The sequence below is a fragment of the Mesitornis unicolor genome, unplaced genomic scaffold, assembly GCF_000695765.1.
Source record: "Mesitornis unicolor isolate BGI_N332 unplaced genomic scaffold, ASM69576v1 scaffold16808, whole genome shotgun sequence".
Lineage (NCBI taxonomy): Eukaryota > Metazoa > Chordata > Aves > Mesitornithiformes > Mesitornithidae > Mesitornis > Mesitornis unicolor.
The window spans coordinates 49,710-72,242 of record NW_010201321.1 but is presented as its reverse complement, the minus strand read 5'-3'; the positions used below and the strand labels follow the sequence as shown (position 1 = coordinate 72,242).

The 22,533-nt window shown below is 36.4% G+C and overlaps 1 protein-coding gene across 1 annotated transcript in view; it reads left to right on the top strand.

Moving 5' to 3' along the window:
- The first annotated feature begins 767 nt into the window (after positions 1-767).
- The window catches only part of MMP16 (matrix metallopeptidase 16 (membrane-inserted)), a 71,465-nt gene continuing 49,699 nt past the window's right edge, over positions 768-22,533 (top strand). Inside the window, exons 1-2 of the mRNA XM_010190032.1 lie at positions 768-792; positions 1,120-1,431. Of these exons, the coding sequence (XP_010188334.1) occupies positions 768-792; positions 1,120-1,431 (337 nt within the window). The remainder of the gene's footprint in view (positions 793-1,119; positions 1,432-22,533) is intronic.

Genomic DNA, 22,533 nt, shown 5'->3' with positions numbered 1-22,533 from the left:
TGGAAGTCAAACTAGGTAACTTTATGTTTTTTACATGAACCTGTATACGGAATATTATATATATGAAGTCAAATCTATAAAATTAGACTTGAAAGATTTATTTCCATTTATATAAACTTACAATACCATATAATCAAGCACATTTAATGCACCAAACAAATCAATCATTCCAGGTTTATTCATGAAAATATTTTTGTTCTCCATTAACACACCATGCTGTGAAAACTTACATAAATCTTACATATACTGTAGAACTACATAATTTCTGAAACTTGTGCTGGACATCCAATCAAGCACATGTCAAATGAATGAAGAATATCTGATTGCAGCAGTTTCAGAACAGACACAAGCCTAACAGAGTTTTTGCTGGCCATATGAATTGAGTAAAAGTGATGGAGGAAATTGGATATGTCTAAAATTGATTATTGCCATTCTGTTTAAATATATATTTCTGAATTAACACAATTGTCTTCTATAAAATTATTTCTCTGAGAAATTTTACAGTTTTATGCAAGATTTATAGAAGTAATCAGATCATAAAAGGACATCTTTGTCTGTATTGACATCAAAAGGCTCTATTTCTGATAAGGAATAATCTATCCAGTTACAAATGCAACAAGAACTGTTTCTAAGGCTTTGTGAATACTGGTTGGTGGTCACAGTGTGGAGTTCAGCTCTTGTTAATGGACTCACTAGGAAGTTAAAACTTCATTTAACTGGAAACATTTTTCTTTTGATCAGAAATGACGTACCGTTCTTTCGCTGCGATGGATTCTAATTGTGGTCCAGGAGGTAAACAGTCAGTGGTTGATTAATCTGGTTATCCCACTGTTAGGAATTTTTAATTTTAAAATATATTTAATCTTCTAAAAATAAGATTTTTTTACTACTGAGAGTAACCTAGCTAACATATAATAAGTTCTAGCAGAAAGGTCCACATAGATTGACACAATAATTTTGCACCAGCTTGTTTAAAAATAGAAGAGTATTTTGATGATATAATGCCAGACCTGCATGTTTTCTTTGAAGCACTGTGCTTTTAATAATTAGGGGAAAATGGATGTGAGTGGTGTCACTTAACACTCTGTCAAATTTAATCTCTTTAATGTTTCTTTGTTTCTTTCAGCATAAAGAACGTCACTCCAAAAGTAGGTGATGCTGAAACTCGTAAAGCCATTCGCCGTGCCTTCGATGTGTGGCAGAATGTAACTCCTCTAACATTTGAAGAAGTTCCTTATATTGAATTAGAAAATGGGAAGAGGGATGTGGATATTACAATCATTTTTGCATCAGGTTTTCATGGAGACAGTTCTCCCTTTGATGGGGAGGGAGGATTTTTGGCTCATGCATATTTCCCTGGGCCAGGAATTGGGGGAGACACTCATTTTGACTCAGATGAGCCGTGGACTTTGGGAAATCCAAATCATGATGGTAAGAAAAGATTTCAGTTTAAAAAAAAAATAAATGGCATGAATTTTCACCTAACAACTCTTTCCATGCTTCCTTTTTCCTAAAGTTGCATAACTTTCTTTCCCAAGTTCACATTACTTTTGAATTATCTTCAGTTGATCAGTCTACTAGAATCTGAGGCATAAAAGTTTCTGTATAAATGTAAGCTACAGAATGAAAATGCATTTCTCTTGAAAAACATTGAATTCTTATTAGGAAACTTTGTGTTCATTCAAGCACTGTACTATTGAATATTTGCATATTAATGACTTTGAAAGTATTTGCCATATAGATATTATTTAGGCTTAGGGAAAATGTGGAATGTTTTTTAGCAGTGATGTAAGAGAGGTTAAGAACAACTGAGACTACTCACCAATACAGTGAATACCTATGTACATGAAACCTAGCCTTCTTCAGTTTTTATGTATGGTGATGCGGTGACAGCATTTAATGTCAACTCTTGAAGATGCCATTCCAAGAATAGAGTTAATGTTTCCAAATGACTTTTGAATGTCTTTTGGAATTGTTAGTTCCAACAATAATTCCAATATATTTAAGTTGTACATTCCCCATAGTAAAATAAGTGACTGCATAGTGCTATATAGTGATATAAAATTCACTAAATCAAGATTAAAGATACTTTTTAAAGTTACTTTTCACAGAACTATAATCTGCCCCTAAAGAAAGACTATTTGCTGAGCTCAAAATTCATGTGACAAGTTTACTGCCATTATCTAGGAAACCTAAATTAAAGCTCACCTTTGCTTCTCTGCAGAACAGTATCTAAAAGAGGTTTTTTTGTAGACATATTATGTGTTTGATGCTTTCATGCTTTGACAGGTTTTGGTTCCAAGCAGCCTCAGTTGACCTAGTAGATCTCTCTAAGCCAGTTACACAGAGTTTGAGAGAGTCTCTTCAGCAAACAATGATGCACAAAAGAGGATGCACAGATGCACAAAAAGGATGTTTCTGGCATACAAAAGAAGATAACTGATAAGAAGTGCAAAACTGTTGTATTTCAATGTTACACTGAATTTGTGAACAATGAGAGGCTTTAGCTAATTCCTTTCCTTTCCCTTTCTCACCTGAGATCTTACAAGTAAAATTCAGAACTTTTTATGTAGCAGTATTTATAGCCTGGAGTTTGCTAAAAAGCTTTAAGTTAATATTTCAGGAGTATAAATACAGTATTGTGACTGTTCTAATGGGGCAATAATTCTGCTGTGCCAGGGTCAATGAAGCAAAAGCAGTGAAAGCCGTTAGTAGCAGAATGGGTTCAAGAAGCTTATTTCTTGTGGATCAAGCCCTAGATTCTTACTGGAGCAGAATCTGTGGTATTGCACTGCTTATATTTGCCCTTTTCATAAATTATCTCAATGAACCAACAGTGGGAGTCATCTGTTTGTGCAGTGCAGGTACACAGTCAGTCACAGCATTGTGAGGCTAAATTAGGGTGTTTCTGTGGGCCTCAGTGGGAGACCAACACTGCACATAATGTTCTGTGGTTTTGGAGCTATTACTTCAAGCACTCAGGAAAATCTACAGGCATATGTACCTTGAAGTCAAGGTGTCAATTTAAAATGTGATAACTCTTTTGGAGCGATTCTGCGTATGGATACTTCTAGTTTCTATGAAAGTGTGCAAAATTCTGGCTATCTCTTCCTTCCTTAACCTAAATAATTTCCAGAGTGCAGAAGGTCACTAATGTCTTTGTATGCCTTCATGTGGTTGAGTTTTATAGACCAGTTTTCAAAAGCTATGCTTTTTTTAATGAATTTTAAGATATTTTGAAGGAAAAAAAGTCAAGTGAAAGTAAAATGATGCTATCACAAAAAATATGCTTTTATGTATCCTAGAACATTGAACTTTTATTATAACAAAGTTTTGCTGCCTTTATCGTGGGGGTTTAATAGGTATCACTGGAAATTTATTCTGCAAATTTAACAACTTATGAACTTTGTTGTGCTCATATGTACTTTTTTGAGGGAGACATATTCCTTTTAGGATGAAATAGTCAAGGTAGAAAACTAAGGCTATCTTATGACTGGAAAATTTGTGCAAATTACATGAAAATTAAAATAAATATCTTACCAATGCAAGTTTTCTGAATAATTTTGGTAACTCCTAGTTTCATTGATTTGATAGTATGAACCATGGATCTTAATTCACAGGTATTGTCTAGAGAAAAGCCTTATGTCTTTGTAACTCTAGAAATAGCAATGTATGTGCAGTTGATCCATACAGGCAGAGTCCCTATTTGTCTGATTGGTGACTTCCAGTTATCAGGCAGGCCAAGTTCTGCTGATGATGTTACTGCATTAGCTTATGTCTAGGAATCCTGAAGGAGCATCCAGATTTTCTTTTGTGACTGGAAAAAATTTCTGGGTGGAAAAAGAAGACAAGCATGCCATTTGGGATTGACAGGAAGAAAAGACTTACAGCTCTCTTAGGCTCCCTATCATCTTGAGCTCAGTCTCAGATCACTGAAAAGCAGAAGGTTGAAAAATATATTTATGATCTTAGCTATGAGTAATTTTTCCCAGGTGAGTGTCATTTTATTTAAGGTTCATTGCTCCAATAGTGCAATAGTCAACTTCATGTACTTTTATTAGAAATCCAATAGAAGGGGAAAAGGTTTGGTGATTTATTTTTATTTTTAAATTAACACTCACCCGAAAGGACTGATTTTCTGATTCCTATTCTATTATTGCAGAGCAAATTGAAAAGTATGGACCAACTTGGCTATTTAGTAGCAAAAATGCAAATATAAGATAGTCTTGAAAAGTACTAGCCTCATTCTCCACTTTGTACTGTTCTTCTAATGAAAACCATTTGCATACTGTCTACCTCAGAAAAGACAAACAGCTTCCTGAAATGCTTTTATAAACTATTGTCCTTTTTTTCCTAAGGTAATTTATCCTGACTAGTTAATTACAGTGTCTTCATACTTTAGGTTTTGGGTTTGCTTTTTTTTTCCCCTATAATTTTTGCTTGATTTTCCTGTATTTTTATTGATTTTACTAGTGTTCTAGTCTGAAAGGACAGTTCCAATAGAAACACATCATCTTTGCAGTGCAGTGCTGCTTTCCGTTGTTCTCACTTCAATGGTATGTTTTTGTGGATTCCAGACCTATCTTATCAGTCATAGAATCACAGAATCATATAATCATTTAGGTTGGAAAAGACTTGTAAGATCATCAAGTCCAATCATTAACTTAGCACTGCTAAGCCCATCAGTAAAGCGTATCCCTAAGTGCCACATCTGCATGTCTTTTGAATACCTTCAGGGATGGTAACGTAACCACTTCCCTGGGCAGCCTGTCCAATGCTTGACAACCCTTTTGCTGAAAAAAAAATTCCTAATATCCAATCTAAACCTCCCCTGTTACAACTTGATGCCTTTTCCTCCTGTCCTGTTGCTTGTTACTTGGGAAGAGAGACCGACACCCACCTCAATACAACCTCCTTTCAGGAGTGGAAAGGTCTCCCCTGAATGTCCTTTCCTCCAGGGTAAACAACCCTAATACCCTCAGCTGCTGCTCATAAGACTTGTGCTTTACACCCCTCACCAGCTTTGTTGCCCTTCTTTGTACATGCTCTGGCTTCTCAATGTCTTTCCTGTAATGAGGAGCCCAAAACTGAACACAGTATTTGAGGTGTGGCCTTACCAGTGCTGAGTACAGGGGGACAATCACTTCCCTGCTCCTGCTAGCCACACTTTCTTATACAAGCCAGGATGCCTATTGGCCTTCTTGGACACCTGTCAGTCAACACCCCCAGGTCCTTTTCTGTCTGGCAGCCTTCCAGATGCTCTTCCCCAAGCCTGTAGTGTTGCATAGGGTTGTCGTGACCCAAGTGCAAGACCCATTGATCCAGACTGCTCAGATCCCTCTGTAGAGCCTTCCTACCATCAAGCAGATCAATACTCCTGCCCAACTTGGTGTCATCTGCAAACTTACTGAGGGTGCACTTGATTCCCTCGTCCATGTCATTTATAAAGTTATTGAACAGAACTGGCCCCAATACTGAGCCCTGTGGAGCTGCACTTGCAACCAGCCACCAAACCTCACCAGTTTTCCCAGACTGCTGATAAATGAGAGAAAGTGGCTTGTTGAGCCTTTTTGCCAGCTCCCTCAGTACCCAAATGCATCCCATCCAGCCCCATAGACTTGTACGTGTATAAGTGATGTAGCAGGTCACTAGCCCTTGGATTATGGGGACTTGATTCGGCTCCCTGTCCCTGTCTTCCAGCTCAGGGGGCTACAACCGTTCTTACTACTAAAGACTGAGGCAAAGAAAGCATTAAGTACCTGAGTCTTTGTCATTATGTTTCCCACTGCATTCAATAAAGGATAGAGATTCTCCTTAGCCCTTTGTTTGTTGCTAATGTATTTATAGAAGCATTTTTTGTTGTCTTTTACAGTAGTAGCCAGATTACGTTCTAGTTGGGCTTTGGCCCTTCTATTTTCCTCCCTGCATAACCTCACAACATCCCTGTAGTCCTCCTGAGTTGCCTACCCCTTCTTCCAAAGGTCGTAAGCTCTCCTGTTTTTTCCTGAGTTCCAGCCAAAGCTTTCTGTTCAGCCAGGCCTGTCTTCTTTCCCACTGGATTTTTTTGGCACATGGGGATGATTCATTCCTGTGCCTTTAAGATTTCCTTCTTGAAGAAAGTTCATACTTCCTGGACTCCTTTTCCCTTCAGGGCTGCCTCCCAAGGTACTCTGTCAACCAGTCTCCTAAACAGGCCAAAGCCTGACCTCCTGAACTCTAAGATAGCAGTTCTGCTGATCTCCCTCCTTACTTCTCCAAGAATCGAAAACTCTTATCTTATGATCACTATTCCAAAGATGGCCTCCACCCACAAGTCCTTCTCTACTCACATAAAACAGGTCCAGCGGGGCACCTTCCCTAGTTGGCTTACTCACCAGCTGTGTCAGAAAGTTGTCTTCCACACCGTTCAGGAACCTCCTAGACTTTCCTCTCTGCTATATTGTATTTCCAGCAGATATCTGGTAAGTTGAAGTCCCTCACAAGAACAAAGGCTAGTGATTGTGAGACTTCTCCCAGCTGCTTATAGAATATTTAATCTGCCTTTTGATCCTGGTTGGGTGGTCTATAGCAGACTCCTACTGTGATATCTGCCCTGTTGGCCTTCCACCTGATTCACATTCTGTGGAAGAGATCTGTGTTTTGACTGTTCTCACATTCTGAAAGATGAATAAGGCTTTTTTTTGTGGGAGTAAAAACTAATGGGCCTATCGCTCCAGGAAAAAATCTCACGTCGTACAATTTAATACTTGCAGGCTCTCTAAAATGGTGTATTTCTTTGCTTTCATAATACTCTGTAAGCAGAGTAAAGCTGGTACCTTAACTTCAGCTGAGCTGTAGAGATCTTTTCTCTGAATTTGCTTCCATGGAGCTGCGGGTGATGTCAGAAATATTGACCAGAAACAAGAACAAGAAACTTGCTGTCACAGGGGACCAATGGAAACAAGGACAGAATTTATTTTGCTAGGGAAGGAGGCATATACTAGAGGATAAAAGGTGTTTAGCGTTTTTTGCAAGGTAGGGAAGAAGTGTTTGTATGCATTGGACTGGACCGTTCCTCCAGTCAGCTTTCATGTTCCACTTGTGCATTTAGGACATCTACTTTTCAAGTTGTTCTGTGAGAGTAGGACTCTTCACCTATAGTAGGTCCCACTTCCTTTATTGTGTGCCTATCCAGGCTTCAATGTGAGATGAGAGTCTTAGGTTTGTAAATTATTTGGGAAAGGATGGTTTCTTCATGTATTTTATGAAGTACCTTGTGCTTCCAGGCAATGTCAGTTAAAACTGAGTTCATTCTGGTAACACTTGGCAACTATGGCATGAGAAGAGGATATAGGAAACATATATTGAAGGTGAAACACTGTTCAGGAATAGAAAATCAGAAAGAATAGAATATCACAGGAAAGATTTCCCAATATGTACACTTAAAGATGTAATCAGAAAAATAAACAGGAGATTAAAATCAAGTTACACAATTAGCTACCTGAAAAATCAACACCTATTAAGAGAAAAATTAAATCCTTATTTTCTTCTGAATGTAAGTGCTGGAAAGAAAAAGAAATGGAGAAAAAAAAAGTCAAAGGAAGAACTCTTAATATACCGGTCTTAAGGCTAGGGAGAGATTTCATTTTTCCCATGACTCCAATACAGTTAGGTGACATATATCACCTTATTTTTTTAATCCAGGATTTATGGACAATGAATAATGTATCTAAATCCAGAAAGGACAATGACTTCTTGCTAAGAATGGCGATATTTTGTAAATATTGTATTGTCAAAATCATCAACAAAATTCTGTTTTCAAAGGGTTTTTTTCAATTGCAAATTTCAAGTCACTGTGACAAAATTCAAATTCACTGCCAGGGAGCAGGAAGTGGGAGGTGGGGTGAGGGTAGGGACTGTCTCCTTGTTAGAATGTATCTTTGTAACTTGACTAGTTCTGTTGGTAAATCTCAAGGCCCATTTCATGGATCAAGTTTGTGTAACATTCTGATATCCTCTGGCAACCCCAGCCCATCAGAGCCAGGTTCATTAACTGGTGACTATTCTCAGAAATTTCATTTTGGCAGATATTGGCAGGGAAATAAATAAAGAACTGTGATGAATTTTACAGTTAATAGTCACTGCTGCCTCCATGTTTAATGAAACACAGACTATTCCTGTCAGCTGGGAATAATGACTGCAATGTATTTGTTGTTCTTTGTCACTATTGCCTTACATATTTTCCACCAATCTCTTTTCCCTGGATTTATTGCATGAGTTATTATAAACATAATTCCTATTAAACATAGGAAAGCTCTCAGATGGAATCCTAAAAATTATGGCAGAGCGAACAGAAAGGAAGACATTCAGAGAAGTGTCCATTATGGAAGGTATATACACTATATTCTAATAGAAAGCAAAATCCATTACTAATACATATCATCATATATTTTATGGCTTCTTAATTTATATATTTCCTTTCTTCACCTGAGACTGTATGAAAATATTTCTGTTATCTGTCAGAAGGTAAACATCTCTAACTTAAGGCATAAACTGTTGCCTCTGTTTCACAAATCACATTGGTTTTTCAAAGTTGATTTCACATTTGTCTGCTACATGCATTTAGGTTAGTTTAAACCTTTTTTAAAGCAGTTATTTTTTCTGGGAAATTATGGAATGCATCTAAGCCTATTTAAGGGAGTGTTAAACCAGTTTGAATGGAGAGTGCACTACTTTTAACTAGATTAATTTAAGATTGACCTACTTACACAGGTGCAGCTTTTAAATACTGAGCAAGATTTAGAATTAGCTCTTGGGGAAAACAAGGATTTCTTGGGAGCTTAAATTTCAAGCATGTTAGACATTATGCTTAATGTACCAATTACTGGCTAAAATATGACCATAGAACTCTGTCTTCCAGTGGCAGAAAATATTTGGCTTCATGTTCTCAATAGATTAACACAGTGGATCAGTAATGGTAGTTTGATACTCTTATCTTCATATCTGCAAGAGAAATAGAAATCAAAGTAAAATGCATTATTTTTTACCTCTGTAGCAAATTTACCAAGACAGCTATTGTACCATACTGAATTTCTGCAGAAACCAGTTCTTCCATCAAAGACTATACAGTAATGTCAAGTGAAACTCCATTACACTAATAATAGATGTTTTTCATGTAGTTACATTTAAATGCAAGAAGAATATTACCACAGAGTGCTTACATTCATGTGGAATATTTGTAATTTGTATATACACAAAACTATGTTTTCAGGAAAACAAACCCAAAAATTCAAGAACTCAGTGATTTTTTGGTTAACTCTCCAGCATTCAAAATATTATTCAAATTTTGCAGGCAATAAAAAGAAAAAACCCAAACCTTTTACTGTATACCATGCTGTTTATTGATTGCCAAGTAAAAACTTTTAGGACCTGATGCAAATACAGTATCTAGTGTAATGTACTTGGACTGTAGTTAGTGCATAGATTCTGCTGTGGGCACTGTGTTGGCAGCCAAGAAAAATTTATGAAAATCCTGATCTCTGAACTGCATAGATCAACTTGTAAATTTCTTTTGGCTGCCAGTGTGGTTGACACGGTGCAGGAGATATATGCTGCTGGAAATATGAACCAGTGGAGTTGTGAAAACTAAGTCTCCTAAGGGAGCTCTGTGTCTCAAGTCATGCTCATGTCATGTGCTATGGTTAGGTCTGAAGACTGCTGAGCATTTCAGATTAAAGGAAGCTCTGTATTATGATATTACCATATTACTTTAATAAACCATAGTGCTCTTAATTGATTAAATATATTTTTAATAAGCTCTCATTAATTCCAAATTTGGTCTGTAACCAAGCAGTGTGACCTTGCAGTTGTCACATGCTTGTTTTCTAGTTCTGTACTAGGATAAATATGTAAAAGATTAATATCTTCTTTGACTTTATATTGTAGTCTACTTGTGTACATACTTTTAAACACAGAATTGTCAACATGGGTTCAGATTAAAGGTTATCCTACAAAATACTCTATCTCCAGTTGTGGCTATTAACAGATAGCTAGGGAAGGCTATAAGAGCAGAGCAAACATATGGCAACTAAACCTCTGCATATTCCCTCTTAGCTTCCAGCAATCTGTGGCTCATTGAATTTCTGAGCCACAGGCCGTATTTTTGTGTTTAATAGCCTTTGAGGGATTTCCTTTCATGAATTGGCGTAATCTCTTTTTCAACTCATGTAAGCATTTGATATCCACAACATCCTGTGGCAGTGTGTTCTATAGTTTAAGCAGATGTGAAAAACTACCTCTTTCTGAATTTGGAACCTGCCATTGATAAATTCACTTTAGGTAGCTCACCGGTTCCCATATTCTGAGAAAGTAATTTCCTAATAATTTTATCTATGCCATTCATAATTTTATGGATCTCCGTCATATCTTGTTTCCAGGATAAAAAGATCTAGCCTGCTGAGTTACAGATACTTAGTTTAGATGTAGTTGTAAGGCTAAGGAAGCAAAACTTCTGTGTTAAACTGAATTTATTTGAGTGCAAAAGGAGAGAATTAGCAATATTATAAAAGATGTCAAACTCAACTATTACATGTATCACATTGCACAATGAAGAAGGTACCAGGATAATATTTAAAAGAACTTTACAAGTTGCAGACAAATGGAGTAATGGTTGATTCTTTTCATTTCACCATTCCTCCTGAAATCCCATTTAATTCAAGAGTCAACTAACACAGATAATAACTTCCTATTGCTAAACCTCAAGGCTTCCAGTATTTGCAAAGCAAAGCAATCTTTCCCCATCAGTAAGTGCATGTTGTGCTGCTAGAATTTAAGAGGATAATCTGTCCTCAGACTTCCCAAACCTTCCATGGATTATACTTGCTTGGTGTGCATATGCCCACCTGTTCCACATCCACTCATCCCAAGATCTTACATTAAATGGTAACTCTGAAACATTCAGTGTCTGCTGCATAAAATGTGTCCTTGAAAATATTAGCATAGGATGCAAAGCTACACTTGAAAATAGAAAGATCCCTTTCAGTTTCATGGAAAGTGATTAAAAATAACCCAGAAATGGCCCTGGCTGCCTCGTGAGGACTCTGCCAGTAGACATAGGGCTGTACAGATAGAAGAGGATCTATCATCTGCTAGGCACCATGTACTGGCTGGAAGCCAGATGATGGAAAATGTTAACTGCTGGCAAGGTAATGACCTCAGCTTTATTGGTTTTGGGGATGTTTTTTGCTTTCGTGGAACACCCTTTCACCTTTGAGAAAAGCATTTCATTTACAAGTTCTTAAAAGGGAAATCTGTTAATCACTGGCGGTCAGTGAAAGCAGTCTTGTGGATGAATCCCCATGTTGTAGATGTGGGTTTAGCTGGCTGCTTTTAATACATCCCACGGACTATCAGTGTGCAATATCATGCTCTCAGATTTCTTCTTGGCCTAAAATTGCCAAGTGCACTATTATGCAAACTGAAAGAGGGGCTGAGGAATATGTCAAGGAGGTGGACTTTATTATATTCTTAAAGCGATGAAAAAGTAGACTGTTTTGAGCATCTTTCATTGTGCTTTTTGTGTCTATAAAAGCAAGGTGATATTTACACTGTGGCTTAATTGCCAAATGGAGATGGTCATGATGCAGGTCATAAACCAAAATGGCGGTGTAACCCGAGACACTAAATTGCATATTGCTTCTATTATCATGTAGGTAAACATAGATCATTGCAAGCCTATGTGGGGTAGTTAGGGAAGTTGCAAACTCAGTTATCCATTCAAACTGCAACGGGAGGTTATTTCCCACATACCAGAGCCAGTAGAACAAACGACTTGTGTTTGCCATCTGCCTCAGTTGTGATCAGCCAGCCTATCTTAAACTGCTAATGAGAAGTGTTAAAATGAAGCTGGCTGACTTTGCATGGGAATAAATGAGGAAAGTTCACATTGTCTGTTACATCAGCTTTACTGCCAAGGAAACATCAAGCTGAAAGGCAGAATGGGTCCTTGCAGACAATTTTGGCAACAATTGCACTTACATTCACAGAAAAAGAACTGCCATTCTTTTTTTCAAAGATGTCTTTGTCTCAAACAGCTGTTTATACAACAATGAAGATATGTTTATCTTCCCAAACTGAATCTGTTTGATCAGACAATTGTAACAGCACTCAGAAAGAGTACTGAGTTAATATGGGGAAATTTAGTTGAAAACTTCTAAAATTCTTAATAAGTTAAAAGTAACTGTGTTGGGTTTTTGGTTTTGGTTTGGTTTGGTTTTTTACTTCAGTATGCTAGAAAGAGCATTGAGAAGGCTTTTTTTGTTCAGGGAAACAGATGTATTTTGTATAAGTGAGTACATAAAATGTAGGCCAGCCCCTTCACAATTATTTTTATGACCTCACAACCCTTCAGACATGGCTACATTGTGGAAAAAAAAGTAACACCTCACACGCAACAAATAAATAAATCTAGCTCCTACCTTAAGCTTTCATCTTCTTAGAAAGAAGCTCAGCAGATTTTGAGTCCTGAATCTGAGAGAGCTTCATAAGAGAAGAGCAAAATAAAAGGGAATAATTTAACTTATTGCGGGGCTTTTTTTTCTTATCCCATATGAATTTTAAATAACTTTTCTAAATCAGCTTACAAAAAGGCAATATTTCTTTAAAATATATGATTTTTAAAAATACTAATAAAACTCTTGCTAATAATAAAGAAACTACCTTATGACCTGTAAGATTTCACACCAGACAATGAATTTCAGGTACTTGAAAGATTACTTGCTATGGAAAGCTTGTGAAAAGCCATTCTCTCAAACGTGTTGGGTTAGGAAAAGAGGAAATCACCTCTTTTATTGCAAATAAGTTGAAATCAGTTCACAACCAAAAATCACCCAATGAATTAATGGCTTGAAATTATTTTTTTTTTCTTTCAGTCTGATCTGCTAGTAGAAATAATTTAAGATAGAGAAACATTCTATGATCCTCAAATTGTCCCTTTAAACAGAAAATGACATTTCTGTCATTTAAAGAGGCACCAAGCTTAGCACTCCAACTCTCATGTGACCAGAGATCTTTAAGTCTCTTCTTGCTGCTAGGACGACTTCATGGAGACTTTTTCACCAAGACGGCAGCTATAGGAAATCTGACTTTTCCGAAAGATGTTCTGTAGAATATTATTACTGTGCTGCCCTCTCCTTTCCCCTGCTGTTTTCAGGGGCAATCGGAATCTAAAAAATCATGTTGCCAGTTACTATGGATGTTGTCATGGTCTCCTGAGTGAATGAGGCAATAATTTTATAGTAATAGCATACTTATTTATCTATTAGGCAGAAATTTAATGGATTGTTGTTGCAAAAGTAGAAGACCTAAGATAATCCTAAAATATAAGGTAATATTATATATTACTTTTTTAAGAATAATATATGACTAACTAATAAAAGATTTTCTACAATATCTGTGTTCTCAAGCCTTGATAATAATTTGTGCTTTATCCTGACAGTTCTTCACTTCAAAAATGCTCAAATCATATGTTCTTGAGGCCAAAATGTTTTTAATCTATATTTAGACTCCTTCCCTAAGTGGCTTGGGTTTCAAAAAGTGCTGAGCAGCTAACACCAATACCTGGAAACATCTGCAGCTAAAATATCAGTTTAGGAAAAAAGATGAAAAGAGAAAAATCAAAAAGAACTAGCTGAGTTAAAATAACAATATTGTTTTGTGCAAAATGTTTTGTTGTACCAGACAGGTTTAAGTCACTAGTTCAAGTCAATTATGAATGCTTCCTTGTGTTATACGTGTACCACTTAAGTCCTTTTAAGTCCTATACTGTACTTTTATAATTAATGTTTTGCCACTGACTTAAAAGACCTAAGTCAGAAGCCAGAAGACTTGAGGGGATGGAATTAATCTGAGCATATGTTGATGTTTACATCTGAGTTGATCTCATAGAGTCTCTTTGGAGATAGAGGAGAGATATATTGCCTTCCTGGGTAAGATTTATTGCATTCTAAAGTTGGTGTCTGGGATAAACTAGGTGAATCATGTCCTGAAATACTTGTTTCTTATCACTGGCTGTGGAAGTTGCGGGTATGGACATTGGTGGTACAGTTTTCTGTACCTTGTTGACTTCCACCAGTGTTGTTGAATCATGTGCAATTTCAGATTAAAGAAGAAATGAAGTGATAAGTACTTTCCAATAGCAGCACCAACTGGGGTACAAAGGAATCTGTCTCAGCAACATAGTTGCCTGTTTTGGGAGCAGTTCAGTATTGCACTCAGAAAGGGTAAATACTGGTGTAGGCTGTCTCTTGATGTGGCAGGACAAACACTCTCCTATTGATCTAAATATGGTTATTCACAAATTGATTGAACCACATAAGTTTTGAATGCATAGCTGGTATTACGGTATTGTGTAAACATACTTTTCGTTTCCCTTTTCTAAGAATCATACATAGCCCCTTTCTTATGATGCAGTTTAGGAACTGATACAATGGAAGTGTGCGGAAACAGAATTATCACTGAGTATTCAGAAAACCTACCACTGAAGATATGGTAGGGACATGGGATTAAAGTTGCTAGCTGTACTCCAGCTAGTAGCGCTAGTAGAAGCAATAAAAATATTAAGAGCCTGAGTTTCAGGAAGAGTTAACAACTACAATACATACCAACAGTCAGTCCTTAGCTGGCTTGTGTGTTTGATAATCACTTGTGTTACTGGGAGGGCTGGCCGTGGTTGCTGGCAGAAGTGAAGAGATAATGGTCCCAGACCTGCCTGGGTGTGGGATGTGGCAGAGCAGCTGTGAGAGCAGTGTGCCCCCAGTGACTCTACACCCAGGTCTCTGCTTTACAGTGATGGGAGCCATCAAACATGGGACCTCTGGCATTGTCCCTTCCCCCTGCCTGTGCCAACTGCTGTAACCCCAGGCTGGGGTCCTGCTGAGCTCCTAATTCACAGAAGTGAAAGTCTGCCAGGGTTGTCTTCTGCCTTGACTAGCGTTCCCATATCTAGGCTCTTCTGCACTTTGGCAGGATCATCTAGCACCTGCCTTCATCTTCCTCTCTAAGCATCCTCTTGTATAGGCTTTCCTCTACTGGGAGGCCCAGGAAGATGGCTTGACTTCCTCACCATCTTGGCCTCTCCAGCACCCTTTGCCCTGCCCTCCACAATCTTTCATCCTTGGCCCTGCCCCTCCAGGGGAGGGAGTTACCCATGCTAACAAGTGCCAAGAGTCACTAGTGCCAAACTGGCAGTGTTTTGTCTCTGACTGCTAGAGGCTTACAGTCATTCCTCTACCTAGAGTGAAACAGTCAGCTGTATGGATATATCCACTAATAGTCACAAATTGTCTAATAGATCAGAGCATCTCATATGAGTACATTTTAACAAAGTAAAACCAAAGTAGCAGATTTGTCTTTCTGTCACTTTCTCCATGTATTTGATCCTCAGTTTGAAGTTGTCCCAATTTAGAATATGGTACACACTTGGATCAGGTCTCCCTTTGAAGTCTACAGACTTCTTAGAAAACATATCTGCTTTTCAGCTCAGAGAAGTTTTAATGATTTTTTTTCTTGTTCTAATCACTTTGCCAATTAGGATTCAAAATTCCCACTTCTTTTATCACCAGTCCAAGGAAAAAAAATCTAGGACAATTCCATCTCGACTTTTTTTTTTCCTAACAGGTATTGAACAAGCTAAATAACAGTGAAGGAAGAACTGTTCATGTGAAATTCACAAATATACATACAAAACTATGTCACTTCCTCTTAAAAATATCTTAAAGTCATATGCACATGCATGATAAGTAGATTTAAACTGGTAGGGTAAGAATAATAACCTGGTTGTGGTGGTTTTAATATGAGTTAAGATAGAGGATAATATAATTACTCTCAGTAGTATTTTAACTGACACAGGGTGAAAATTTATCTCTGTAGAGAGCCAACACAAGATTTACACGTAAATTAAATACTATTTACATTCTTTTGTGGTGATTTCTGTAGCACCCTTTCAGAATTCTGTCCGATGGCAAGTTACATCTATAGTGAATATTGGCAGCGTGACTCTGACCTTCCTCCTAGTAATTACACATATTTTCTTCTAGTAGGACACACAGGACAAAACAACAGCAGGCAGAGTGTTAACATGCCAGCATTTTAGCTGAGTGGCTTAAAGACAAAACCTGTATTTGTTTTTGTCAAAGGCGAGGATTAGATTTCAGTATGGACTCACGCACAATTAAGGTCCTTTCACATCTGTTCTCACCCAGACTGGCACTTAACTCAGGAGTGGTAGAGAGGTGTCCCTTCCCTTCACATGAGTGACCCTCAGGGACAAGACCATGGAGGATAACTGAGAATTGTGTGATATGTCCTCTTTTCATGCACGTATCCAGATCTTCAATCCCAGCATGTGTTCATTCTCACAACCTTCAGAAAGGAGTTTTAAATACTTCTCCAGCTTATTGTTCCCACAGCAACAACTAAAAACAGAAACAAAGAGAAGATAGGAAAGAGTATAAGTAAGGCTGTTATAGTCTTTGCAGAATTTGTAATTCAATTGAAACTACTGGAAAAATAGCGTAAATGTTACTTAGCAACCTGGTAATTTGTAATGTTATGAGAATTACCACTGTACTGTAAAATATTCTTATTGGTATGAGGTTGCTGGGAGAAGTGATTTTATGAAGATTTTTCTAGCACAATGCAAAATTCCATCGTAATTTTGATTTAATTTATTTAAAGTAATTATTAGGTAATTATGACCATGAAAAGACCCAAAATAAAACCTTTTAGTCTGTTAATTGGTATGACTTTATTACTAATAGAAAGAAAATGCCACTTGAGAATAGTATTCAAATTCAGTAGTGGATCTGAGTGATAAAGAAGTTAATCTCAGGAGCTAAAGATTCAGCTTAAATGTAGTTTTTCTTAGTTTGTTAGCTTCAGTGTCACAGCAGGGTTTTCTCAAAGCATGAAATGAAGCCATAAGCATTGTATTTGCAGAAGGATCACATTCCATCATGTTTACACCTATTTGGGAAGCAGCAAGCTCTCATGTCTTCTTTATCTCCCCTAGGATCATCTCCAGCTGCTTCACTCTTTGAAGAAGTTGGTATAGATTTACTGGTCATAATAGTTTGTAAAATTTTTCGGTACTGGTGATTGAAACTGTGAGAAACAAAGTGGAAATATCCTTACATCCATGTTTTTTTAGAAAAAGATTAAGAATACATTAAGTAATTAATTCCTCCAATTTCAAGCAATTTACTAGAAAGTTGCAGAATGTACTTGGGACTAAATCTAAGTAGTAAGGAAGAAATTCTTATTTTTTGTGTGTTCTTGCCTTCTAAAGTACAAGCAGATTTAAAAGTAGTGTGAGCTACTTTCCAATAAGTTTTTTTTCAGGCTTCTGACTCCTTCTACATTATGCCCACAATATGCAGAAATAGTAGAATAGTGCCAGGAAGGACATACACACCTCTAAACTCACCTTATATCTCATCAATGATCACTGAGTCACCTGAAGAGAGTCTTGCCCTATAGGAATATCCCCTTGTTGAATTTCAAGCAAGTTTAAATTTCACACTAATGTGTTGATCTTTTTTAAATAGCAGCGTTTGTCAAAAATATACACATGTGGGTGTAGGTATGCTAAATTATACATAGAATATATTAGTACATACTTTTTATCTAACAAACTGCCTGTACCTCCCCTTCTGTCTGCACATATGTATATATGCATCAGTAAGTCAACTTGCAAAGATTTTAGTGTATATGTTAGTATATGTAATAATAGAGTGAAAAAAAAATTACATCATTCTCTTTTGTCACATTGGAAAAAAGGCTAAATGTATAGATTTATTAGTAAAAAATTATTGCTTAGAATGCAATATGTACAAAATAGATACAGAAGATGGATATACAATATATATTAATTTTTTTTATTTAAAACCACAAAAAATTAGTTTTGCTTCAAAAATTAGTTTCATTTTTCAAAGCTACTGCACCACCTCAGCTCCATCTTTTAGCAAAACTTTATTTTCAAAATAATCACCAAGCTACTGAGTTTCAGTGGCAATGTCACAAGCAACTGTATATGATTTCATATACTGGAAAATGTGGCACCTTTATTTGGGTAAGAGTATGCCTATGATTTATATTTACGTCCATGTATACTCTCTGCATAGCATATATATGCAGATATGATGCTTATGTAAGTGCATACGTAATATGTATGCTCAATTCTGCTGTATTGCAATAAGGTCAGAGAGACAAAGAATCTTCTTTTATCACTGACTGGTGAAATAGCATATTCAAAGTTCTGTTCTGTCTGGAAAGAAAAATAATAACAAAGGTATAATTTTAATTTTATTTTTTTTTGTACGCTCTGCAGTGTAAGACTCTTAATCCAAAGTTTACAGTAGGTTGGGATTGACAGCATTGGTTTGATGAGTCAGTGGTACAAGTGAACAGAATAATGAAAATGCAAATTTTAAATACTTTGAACACAAATTCCTGAGTGGTGTATATGTAATATTTTCTGCTGAACTGTCAGCTTGACTTTGAGGTACTGTCTTGTTGATAATGGTACTGTAATCAAAGTCTTGTTTGTACAGATTTTAATTTTGGATTTATATGGATTTAATCTGAAATCATCTCTCAGCATCACATGAAAAGTGAGGTAGAGTAATGTTTGGAAGAAACAGTGTATAAATATTTTTTGTATAATAATTTATAAATTATTTTTTGTGGTTTTCTAGTTTGTTTACAATTTGAAATTCAGTATCTAGATCTTTTGTTTTTCTCTGAATGGGAAAGTCTTCAAAATTGAGGTCATGTGGTGGTTAAATGATGCACAACTCTTGAGCTCACAATGTATTGTACCAGTTACTGTCTTGTGCCAAGGAGAAGAATCAGGTGACATGCCCTGAGGTGTCATTTAGTGCTGCATTAAAAAGATGGCCAAGTGATTAATCGCTTCCTATGTCACTAGGGTATTGCTTTTATAAATCAAGCTTGCATACCGTTTAAAACAGGAATTAATTTCTTCAGAACTAGGGTTTCTTAATAGCTTGCTGTGGACAAACATATTAGCTTTGTTTATCTGTAGACATGAAAAATAACACATATATTAGCTACAGGGAAAGGCTTCCCCATGCACCATGCTCCACAGTGCTGGATGTTGAATATTTGATATATTAATACATATTTATATTATGGAGTTTGGGCAGTGATTGTAAAATCAGGCAGATTTAGTGCCTAAAATAGTTTATAGCCTTGGAGAAAAATGTCAGTATAAAAATAATCATTTTGTCTTAGTTCTTTATGCACATTATATATTTTTTTCTTTGTGAAATAAAACTTGAGATAAAATAAGAAAAACAATCACAATATTTTTGAGCTTATATCTATTCTATTCCCAATCTTCATGCCAATGGAGAAAACAAGAAAAGAGATGCAAAAGTTTTGGACTTGTGAAATATATTTTTCAGTATTTATCTAGTGCTTTATAGATAAATCCAACAGGGTGTAACTGAGACTATCACAATGAATATTCATCATCGTATATCCTTCAGTGTCAACTTTCAGTTTAAGTCATCATAGTCATATGCAGTTTAACTCTGTTACTAATGACTTGTTAAACTTTTGCAGTGGTGCTTCATTTTGCCAAGTGGTCTGAAATATATATTTCTCCTCAGGTAATGTATACTAAAACACTAAATAATTTGGGGCTCTCTCCTTCAGTGGTAGAAATGGAAAATGTTTACAAAATTATATCCAATGTCAGTATGACAACAAAGCTAGCCTGAGTTGGTATGAGTGCTCACTTGTCTTTATGCTCCTTCGTCTTACTCTGACCACTGGCCAAGGAACTGAAGTTGGCCTGCTGTTGACCTTGTAGTCACAAGTACACTTCTGTGTAGCCTGGAGAGGAAGAGTGAGCAGTCAAGGGTTAACCTTCTGCACTCAGTAGAGTAATGTTGAGATACTCAAGGCAAGTCTGCTCCTGAAAGCAAAGAGGGACTGCATAATTGTTGCCTAATTGGAGAAGTCTAATTGTATGCAAAGAAAAAAGGATGGAAACCAAGACAGTAGTAAGTCTTACCTGCATTGGTCTCAGACAACACATCTTGAACTGGTTTAAACCTCAGTTTCAACTGCACTAAGTTATTTGGGTCAGTTTAAATTCAGGATGCCCTGGAGACAATCATGACTCCTGATGGAAATTGTTATGAATAATGGGGCTGTTTGACTAAAAGTAGAAAATATGTTCCCTGTTAAATCACTGTCACCTCAGGCAAGAATATTATTCTCCCAAGTCTTTCCTGTGACCTTCTCCCTATCCATTTGCTCCAAGGGCTGCTCTGTCTTTACCACATTTAATAGCTCCCCTGATGGCTGCAAGTTGCATTGCAGGAGGTGGAAATTACTTTTCATGGTATTTTTGCCTTTTTTTCTTTTTGGAAAAAGGAAAAGGCTTTGACTAAATCCAGAGTGGCAGTCAGATACTGAATAGATATTTTTTTCTTTTTTTACACGATCACTCCTATCCAAGAGACAAAGGGAGAAAGACATACTAAGAGCGAGCCACCCCCTGCATAATATCTGTTCCCTGACATAGTCCTATTGTCACTTAGAAGTATTACTTTGGAAGTGCTCTACCAGTGCTCATTATCTGTGATCCCAGAAGGAAGATATGCCAGTAGATGACAGTGTTTTTTATTTATTTCACCATTACTATGTGGATGTATTGATTCTTCATACATTGCATAACTGGCACAAATAGAGAGAAGCAGTAGGCTATTCCAAAACTATTTATTGACTGTGGTTTCTTGAAATTTTAGAAATTGTAACAAGTTCACTTCCCAGACCTCCTACCTCAGACAGTAGAGGTTGAATACCACGTGTAAAACACTCTTTGGTCTACTGATACTGACCACCCTAATAACAGTTGTAGAATAAAATACTATTAATTTAAAACTATTTGAAAGCAATTCAGTAAATATTGTGGCCAAATTATTAGTACAATTATTAATATAGGACCTAGACTAGTTAATATTCTTAATTATGATGTAGGAAACAGAGGTATAGGAGACAAATTTGCCTTTCACAAAGTCTGAAAAGCAAAATAAAGTTCCAACTTAAATATGTGAGTTAATGCCAGACAAAGAAATATTTCATTCTAATAAACCTGTCTTTGAACTTGAAGTTTCATAAGTTGCATAAAAGAATTGAAAAATAATGTGAGACATGTTGCAGTACAATAATTATATTACAGTAACATCTTCTTTCATATCTTTCCATCATAAGACTATAATTTTAAAAAAATATATTAATAATTCCATTATGAGTGCAGCATCAAAACCTTTACAGAGTTGCTTCTGTGCATCACTTCCAATGCTGAGGTTAGCTACAGAAACTGTGGATTATTCATATGAGATAATGTCAAGATCAGCACTGACTGCACATAGAAGGGCAGATTCAAGTATCAAAAGCATTTTTCACTGGGACAGTCAAGCTTATCAAACATGTTACATCAGCACATTGTGAATCTGCTTTCCTATAAAAAGAACTGCATCCAAGAAAAAATATTGTGATGAAAATCTTTCATCTGGAAACCACATAATTATAAATGACAGGATAAACTCTTCTCATTTCTGAAGGCACATTATGTCACATTAATTTTTGAAAGTCATGATTTTTCTGCACAGTTATACTGAATAGAAGAGCAAGAACATTTAGTTTTTATATTTCTGGATTAAGAATCAGAAAGACATGAAAAGACTCTGTCAACTAAGCACATAGTTTTAGCTGTAACTGTTTCCACGCTTTCAATCAAACATTGATTTTACAAACATCAGCATGGCTCCATACATCATGAAGACATCTACTGCCAAGTGTTTCTGCTTTCACATATACTTGGGAGGAAGTTTATTTCTTTGTGTCAACAAGAGAAGATACTTGAAAAATTGAAATGCTGTCAACTATGTTCTCAAAGTTCTGTGACAAAGTACATATATGGTGGGTTTTTTGCTAAATTCAACTTTTTAATATTATTACTATTATTATTATAATAGTATTTAGAATTCCAGATCAAGTGCTAGCAGTAGATATTAACTGTCTACCCTCCCAAGAATTTACAGAATATAGGATAGCAGTTAATGTTGAGCATTTTCTTGTTCCGATATATGATTATTAGCCCACAGTATAGGTATTTTGTTATTTATACTGCTCTTTCAACAATAAACTACCTACTGTAGGTGGCACCTTTTTCACTTGGGTCCAGCAATCTGAAAGTTAGATGTTTAGCATAAGCTGCTGATCTACAAAACTTCTCTTGTCAGTGGGACAGGAATACACTTTCAAAGGATAATTTTTCTGATCCCTAGGTGGTGAAAATGAGCAATATCCTGCATCTGACCCTCTCCAAGTGACCAGAATCCTTCTCCTGATGTAAAACATTTTTCCAAAGTCTGAAGACAGAATCCATACAAAAGAGTCATAGAAAGATTTGCTGAACTAAGTCTAGATTAATAAAAATAGACAAAATTAATACCATAG